Source organism: Pinus tabuliformis, chromosome 4_2 (genome assembly GCF_031772625.1).
Source record: "Pinus tabuliformis cultivar Carrire ecotype Pingquan chromosome 4_2, CPIR1, whole genome shotgun sequence".
Taxonomy (NCBI): domain Eukaryota; kingdom Viridiplantae; phylum Streptophyta; class Pinopsida; order Pinales; family Pinaceae; genus Pinus; species Pinus tabuliformis.
Window position 1 is genome coordinate 477,775,146 of NC_142304.1, and position 8,634 is coordinate 477,783,779.

The window sequence follows — 8,634 nt, forward strand, 5'->3', positions numbered from 1 at the left end:
AGTGGCCAGAATAATCAATTAAACCTAAATCCACATAAATATCAAAAACTTACTACCATGCTTCATTTCTAATAAAGATAATATTGACTTTTAAATAGAAAATCTTTTGCTTTTGTTAAATTGACTCCATCGCGACCATTAAAATTTAAGATAATATTTCATAATCACAATTCATTTACTATATACAGTAATAAATATAATAAAGCCAAAAATTTTCTTTCGTAAACAATGCCCAGCTCTAATCCCTTAATAAATATAATAAAGCCAAAATTTTTCTTTCGTAAACAATGGCCAGCTCTAATCCCTTGACCTAGACTTGCTGTTTCAGTATCCATTGACGAAGTATTATTACAAAAGTTGATCTTAAGTTTCTGGGTTGTATTTGAATCAGAGGGACCTTCAAGCCTTTGGTTATGTAGGTAAGAATAGAATTCTAGAAACCACACTTTGAAGTTCTCAAAGAATGGAACAAAATGAAGACATCTCTAAATTAATATAGAAGACGACTATCCCTCTTTCTACATAAAATTAAAACCACCAGGTGGAACTTGTGGCAGCTGGTCTGTATTAAAACCACACGCGGTTTGAAGTGTATCTGACCATGGTATGTCATCGTCATCTTCCTCCGCAAAATAAGTATCAAGGACATTGATTGAGTTTTCAGACACCTCTGTGCTTTCATGTAACTGCATGTCGTTAACCTTATCCTGAATTAGCTGTGCATATATATTAACATCTGTGAGACCTGCATTTATTTCAATCGTGCCAGCTCTCATTATGTATTCTAACCCTTCAAGACAGACTCTTATAATCCTTGGATCCTGGCAGGCTAGCAGATCACAAAGTGGGTCAATGCAACCTTGACTTGCAAGATATCTGTAAAAGAGAAAAAAAACTCTGTTATCAACCTGGCATCATAAGGAAAACCATTGCAGAAAATTGCACATGCAACGAGAAAAGAGCTTCATACCTTATCTGTTCGTTACTTCCAGCAGAAGTTGCATTTGAAACCGCCCATGCTGCCTCTCTTTTTATATCGAGTTGAGCATTTGCTAGAAGCGATATAAGTGGGGGAAATATTTGGGCATTGATCACAGCCTGCAATAAAAGTGGAGTGCATCAAAACAAATGTCCTAGGTTACGTCACAAAAAATGTGACATTGGTAGCATGTAACAATATATATCCAAAACCATTTCCACCTGAACTTGCTCCTTCGTCCCTGCAGTAATATTGGAGATTGTCCAACAGGCTTCCCTTATTATGTTTTTCTTTGTTTGTTGGGTTGTGAGAAGATGGAAGATGGGAGGGAGAACCTGATTGTCAATAACAAACTGCAGAGAACAAAATATAAGATAAATAGGCCAGCATGAAAGTAGTTCCACCATGGTTGGAACTTGGATTCTTTGCATGGTGGCCTTATGTGTAAATCAAACCAATATAATAAAATAAATGGACCTATTGTACTCAAATTATTTGGAAGAAATATGAAAATCCTATTGAACTCAAATTATTTGGAAGAAATATGAAAAAATGTGTGAAGCTAGACCTGAGTTTGCACATCATCGCCTGAGGCAATGTTGCCCACTGTTCGCAAGACAGGAATAACGACCAACCATGAAGGATGCCTAAAATACAAACAACTCATGTTTATAATTATAAATACAAAGGATCAGAATCCTCTACAAAATATTTTACATTATGTAAATAACATAAATTCCCTAAGCTTCGAGTCAATTACAGATTAAAAAACAACAAAAATACTCTCAATTGATTTGCTTAACATTATATGCCTCAACATTATATGCTTATAATACTCACGACAAAAGCTCCACCAACTTTGGGAAAATGCTGGCATCAATGATTTCCTGAATTTTCAAACTTGGGCTATCACTAAGATCGGATAAAGCCCAGCACGTATTTGTTAATATGTCCTCATCTTCCATATGGATAAGACGCCCCAGCATAGGGAATGCATCTTTCACCTGAAAGCCATAATCAAATCGATATAAAAAACGGTCATATTTATTGCATATTTTGCAATATTTGGAAAATCTAATAGAAACGAGTATGTCAACGGCAGAAATATTGAGAATCTTAACTGTTTGACTTAACACTGGTCTATCCAATTTGAAAAATATAGAAAATTATAAAATCTAATTAAACTGACAATTTGAAAAATACAGAAAATTATAAAATCTAATTAAACTGACAATTTGAAAAATACAGAAAATTATAAAATCTAATTATACTCAAGTATGAAAATATAAATCTGTACAAAGTATGAATACATAAGCAACAGACTACTGGAACGAACACACATTCTAAAAACTGCAAAACCAACTTGAAAATTCACATAATTAAATTCCTAAACTTCATAAAAACAAGTAGACGAAATTCCTGAAATTGCAGGCAATGGCAATTGCTTGCTGACTTGAAACCCAAGTCTGAGAGAATTTTTCAAAACCTAAAACCTCTTTAATATAGTCATTGTAATAAAAAAAGCCTCTAGATGTGTTAGACCTGAGCATACATAATACACAACGGATTTATACTCAAAGACTTAGAGGGTGATAGCAAAGAATAATTTCAGAGACAGACGAATGGAGAAACAGCAAGATTACTTAGTCAGAAACAGCTGAATAGATAAAACAATCACTAGATAATAGAAATCACTTTGCATTACATAATAGGCTTGGGCCTTGGCTTGATTTCCTTGGCCAGAGAAATTACAAATTTGTAGAGGCAGAAGAAGGATCTAGAATCCTGTGTGATTCAGATGATCTAGAAACTACTGGTGGTGTAGGAGGATCTAGAATACTGCATGTGATTCTAGAAACTACTGTAAGTGTAGAAAGATCTAGAATCTTAGACATCTAGAAAGATCTGATCTAAAATCCTCCCTGAATTTGGCTTCACACTTAACAAGATGCATCTAGCATTCAAATCTACGTAGTATCAAGAGCTATAAAAAAAATTGACAGCAAATACAATGTTGAAATAGCCAGCCAGAAAAAGTATTATGCTTACCAGCTCAAATGGAGGTAAAGGTTTTCCACGACAAAGATTTGAGAGAGTCCATGCAGCATTTCTCACCATTGAAAAACTGGCATTCTCATTAAACTGGGCAATAACTGGCCTCAATGCTCCATGAGCGAGTGCGAGATCTCTATAATCTGGAGAGTCTCCGGCAATATTTCCCAAAGCCCAAACAACCTTATACCAACACCAATTGAAAGATCAGGGAGTAATTTATTATTAAAGTTCAACCGTACAGAAGTTATAAAGATAATTAGAAAATAAGGTTAATTATCATTGTAAATACTCAGCTGAATGCAAATTATAAGTTAAAAAGTAACCTGTGAATGTATGTACACCATGCAATACTTTACCTGTTCTCTAACGTTATCGTTCTCAGAGCTAAGAAGCTCTATAAATATAGGGAGTGCCCCGGAGTCAATCACAACCTTTGCATGCTCAGAGGTTCCGGCGACTATATTGGTCAGACTCCAAGCTGCTTCAAACTGTATTATCATGCATGATCACAAAATATCAATAATATAATTCTATACAAGCTATCAATCATCACAATTATAATTCTAAAATAGTATATATATATCCTATATGCCCGCACATTTTGTTTAGGTACAAGGGATCAAAATACACTCTATTGATTACACAACAAGAAACCATTTTATTAACAGCACAAGTACCCTACATACACCTATTAATTTAAAGAGCATTATCAATGAGGTATGTCAAACCAAACTTGACTTCACAACTGAGTTATTTATTTCATTCTATCTAAAACTAATATAGCCTTGTCTGAAAACTTGATGTATTAGATGTTAACCATGGAATGTTAGAATACTGAGGTTTGCTGTGATTTTCAGTTCGAAATGGATATATTATCAGACATGCATCTGGAAATTGCATCTTACCTGAAGCTGTGGCATGTCACCTCTCTTAAGAATATCGATAAGCAGCGGAACTACACCCGACTGGATGACCATATCGATTGGAGGTGCACCTCCTGCACAAAGAAGGTGTTAGTAAGAGCTGGGACGATTGCTCGTTTGCATTAAAATTTTAAATCTGGTTGTGGTTTCTTATCAGACATGATAGGTCCTTACGAGCTTAAAAGAGAGAGAGAATCTGACCTATAGATAACATATTTCGCAGATGAATAGCAGCAGCCTCTTTTGTCTGAATATCATCATAAGCAAGCGCAAAAACAGTCGCTGACAAATTCTGCAATTGCACCCACAAACATTTGGCACTGTAAATCAATCTATCAATCTAAACACAACGTTTCAACCCTAACATGACAGTAAGTGAGATAATTCATTCGTTACTCTAATAGGTCTGGTTTATTTTGGAATAAGGTTTTCGAAATTTCCATTCTTTAGCAATAAAATATTATCGATGTTTAGATTTAATAACCACACAATATTTTAGTTCTAAATTATTTTTGGTATTACTTCTTGTGTTCTAGAAGGTTTTCATCGGAGAGTGTTTAGATTTCTCTGTAATAACTTTTTTCTTATATCAGATTAGGGTTAAGTATCACAGCAAATCTAGTTAACCCAAAACATCGATATAATTTTTTTTTACCGCTCAGAAATCCAAACATTTCCACGTATAAATATTTTGATAAGTATGAACATAACAAACCATTTAATACTGTGCTAATTCCCTTTAGATCAGTGAACTTACCTTCTCATTGAGATCACAATTTGGAGCAGACGCAACAACTTCTCTGCGTTTTTTCCGCAGGCTTTCCTCACGTTTAGACTTTCGAATCTCCACCATGTTTTCCCCTCGCATGCGGCGGGCTGCTGTTGTATCAATTGCCATCTTGTACTGTTGCTTCCGGAAATTGGCTTTGGAATCAAACATTTTGGCCTCAGGGAATAAGGACTCTCTCAAAATTGATCCCAGGAAACTAAAAGAGTTGCAGTCACAGTAACCCTACAAGCGTTTACTCAATTCAAAACCCCTTCGAATCCTCTTAATCTCCACTAATTATATTGCGACTGCTAACATAGAGGTCTTTTCGACCGCCCTGGGGAGATCCCTTCTGCACGCGCACAGCAATACAAAGACTGAGAAGCAAGAAATCTTGGTGGTTGAAAGTCTGTATAACAAATCAGCCCTACGCGCCCGTACGCGGCCGGTTTCGATTTCAGACAATAAGCAAGTTTAGAGATCTATTTATAAAGTGTTGGTGCCTTTCATTTTGGACAATAAGCAAACTTAGAGATCGCGTCGGTGCATTGAAGCATTCCATGATGGCCTAAAACACCGGAAACTTTGAAGTAGATTTTCACATTTTGTGGGATTCCAGGGTGGTCTAAAACACCGGAAACTTGAAGTAGTTTTTCACATTTTGTGGATGGTAATAGGGTAAATCATGGAGGGGTTTGAGGTAGTTTTCCATATTTTGTGGATACTAATCAGGTAAATCATTGGTGATCAAGTTATGAAACATTAAAAACCTCAAAGTAATTTTCCACAAATTATTAGATTATAGGTTAGAGTAAATGGTTGATTTTGATTATGTTTTGTTTTAGGAAAATTCAAGAAAATCTAGCAAAAATAACATGACTTTACACTAATTGAACTAACCCTCCATGACTAAGTATATATAAATAAATAATTAAATTAAATTTAAAATATTTAAAAAATACTGAGGGAATTAATAGGCATTTATATTTTATGGAGCAAAACTACTTGTAATAAGAAAGAATATAGAGTTTTTTATAATTGTTCATTTTTTAAAATGTTTTTAAAGTAACAATATCAAAGAACATGGCTCACATTAATGGACTTAATCCTTAGGATTACATACCACTAATTATATATAAATAAATAATTTAATCTAATTTAAAATATTTTGAAAATGTTAAGAGCATTAATAGTCATTTATATTTTATGGAGCAAAACTAATTTAAAAGAATTTGAAAATGATAAGAGAATTAATTGGCATTTATATTTTATGGAGCAAAACTAATTTAAAATATTTTGAAAATGATAAGAGAATTAATAGGCATTTATATTTTATTTAGCAAAATTAATAAAAATATTTTGAAAATAATAAGAAAATTAATTTGCATTTATATTTTATGGAGAAAAACCACTTATAGTGGAAGAAAAACTACTTATAATAAGAGAGAATTAATGAATTTTTTTACCATTTAATCAATTTCTTTTAATGGTTTTAAAGTAAGTGACTTATAAATTTTGAAGGTGTAATTACAATGTTAAAATAGATTAGTTTTTATCCAGATTTTTTGGAAGTTTTATCGGTGGGTTTTCTCTATTTAATTTCTTTAAAATCCGGAAGGAATTTATTGAAATCACAAGATTAATGGGTAACTCCTGGACAATTGAAGTGCCTAGGGGTTTTTCACGGTGTTGAATCCATACATAGTAAAACACACTAGTTTAAATAACATATATCAAAATTTCACCTCGCACGGGAAAGTTCAAAAAATCGCATTAAACACCACAGACAGATAGAGATGAGTTCAAGTCAACCTTAACATTTTTATTTTTATCTTTTATTTTACATGAACATTTCTCAATCTTTTTTAATACTCAAAGGTAAAAGATGAGAAGTTTTAAAAAGATTTAAAGAATATTTTTTTGTTTTTGTTTTATATATTATGAATCGTTTTTGGATTTGATTTGTTGTTCAAAACATTTGTATATATTGTTTCACTGCTAAGTTTTGTTATAGAGTTTGGTTTAAAGATTTATTCAATAAACAATTTTTTTTGGTGGTGGAAGTATTTTTGGTGGTGGAAAGTAACGAGTGGATTAAATGCCTCTTTACAATTAAACTCAATGCTTGGTTGGTCCTTAATAGTAGATTACTCAGTTGGGATAATTTAGTGAAACATAGATGGATCTTTCTTAATTGTTGCTCTCTATACCATGAGCAAAAAGAATCTTATGTGCACTCTTTTATGAGATGCAATTATTTTTCTAAGTTCCATGAAATCCTTCTGAATCCTTTAAAGACAAAGGGAAAGGATTTATAATTAGGCTTATCCCTTTGTGACATATTCTTAGCTTGGTGGGTAGACAAGAAAGTTCTATCTTTTAATGACTTGTCATTTATATTAATCTCTTGCATATGGAGAGCTAAGAATCTTTGTGTTTCAAAACAATTCCGTGCCTTCGAAAATGTGTGAAACCAAGGAGGTTGCATTAGCTCATGAATTTAATTCATACCCAAAGTCAATCAAGCAAAGAAATGTAATCATATGGATGTTGGACTATGACACCTCAAATGATTATTTTGATGGTGCTAACCAAGGTCACCCCCTCACTGCGGTGCTGGGGTTGCTCTTTATTTTAATAAAACTCACTTAATGTATTATTGTTATGTGCCAAAAAGGGTTTCAAACAATAAAGACAGAATTGCAACTCTATAGTTCCTGCTGGAATTGTTAAGGAAAAGATATTTATCCAAATCGCAGGTTTAGGAGGATTCCAAACTAGTCATAGATATGAAAATCACAAGGGGGAAGCTTCTAACATTGGTTGCAATACTTTACTACATGATATTCAGAATGTTGTGGGTGCATTTCTATAAGGGAGGATGAAGTGCATTTAATTATGTAGAAATGCCATGATGGATGATGTGGATGTCACTATGCTACAAGGAGGATATCCTCTTAAATTTTAAGGGCTGGCTACTTTTGGCCTACCATACATAAGGATGCCTTTTGATACACTCCTCACTATGTTAATGTCAAAGGATGGGAAAACCCACTAGCATAAATCAGATGCTATTCCAACCCCAAGTATCACTAGATCCTTTTGATAATTGGAGTTTTTAGTTCATAGGACCCATTGATCCTCCTTTAAGACAAAAGGAATATATCATTATGTGCATTGATTACTTAACAAAGTGGGTTGAGGTAAAGGTAGTCAATACAGATACAAAACAAAAGGTAGCGAAGTTCTTGAGAGAGAATATTTTCTACAAATTTGGGTTTCGAAGAGAGATAGTTATAGACTAGGGTGCTCACATCACTTTGAAATCCATTCAAGGAATTATGGAGTAGTGCCACATCCACCATAGAAAATCCACTCCTTTCCATTGATAAGACAATGGATGGGTTGGAGTAACAAATAAGGAGTTGGAGAACAAAATCAAAATATATTCAGTTCAAGTATGAGATTTTAAGACAACATGTTGATAAGAGGAGCATGGGTATATAACACCACATGGAATACCACTATAGGATTTACTCCCTATGAATTGGTCTATGGGAAGAAAGCCATGGTGCCCATCAAGTTTGAACTTGCTAGTTTCAGAACAACCTCTAAGTTGGAGATGAATCTGACATATGTGTAGGAAGAAAGAATACAGGACATCAATGCATTGAATAACGATAGGATGCAAGCTCTCTTCCATAGAAACTATATAGCAAAAAAGAAAATTTGGGCATGACAAATTTATCAAGGTTGGGATTTTGAAGGAAGGATATTGGGCACTATTTTATGATTCCAAAGTTAATGATTTCAAAGGAAAAATCATGGATAGATGGTTTGGACCATACGTAGTTGAGGAATTTTATGATAACATCTCCGTTAAAATCAAAACCATAGATGAGTACCAA

General features: G+C 33.6%; 1 protein-coding gene across 1 annotated transcript; it reads right to left on the minus strand.

Moving 5' to 3' along the window:
- Nucleotides 1–518: 518 nt before the first annotated feature.
- Nucleotides 519–4,897, minus strand: LOC149170022 (importin subunit alpha-1b-like). Its single transcript, XM_089425427.1, has 10 exons — nucleotides 4,715–4,897; nucleotides 4,159–4,249; nucleotides 3,940–4,031; nucleotides 3,391–3,522; nucleotides 3,029–3,214; nucleotides 1,820–1,983; nucleotides 1,548–1,626; nucleotides 1,201–1,332; nucleotides 971–1,098; nucleotides 519–876 (listed from the first exon to the last, which is right to left on the minus strand). The coding sequence occupies exons 1-10, from the start codon at nucleotides 4,895–4,897 to the stop codon at nucleotides 519–521; spliced, it is 1,545 nt and encodes a 514-aa protein (XP_089281553.1).
- Between the last annotated feature and the right edge of the window lie 3,737 nt (nucleotides 4,898–8,634).

What these genes read in the sequence shown, in the direction of transcription:
- LOC149170022 (XM_089425427.1), bottom strand. Translation starts at nt 4,897, where the DNA reads ATGTTTGATTCCAAAGCCAATTTCCGGAAGCAACAGTACAAGATGGCA. An exon ending in GTGACATGCCACAGCTTCAG is followed by an intron (nt 3,523 to 3,939) that starts GTAAGATGCAAT and finishes ATGATAATACAG; the next exon opens with TTTGAAGCAGCTTGGAGTCT. An exon ending in GCGATGATGTGCAAACTCAG is followed by an intron (nt 1,333 to 1,547) that starts GTCTAGCTTCAC and finishes TGTTCTCTGCAG; the next exon opens with TTTGTTATTGACAATCAGGT.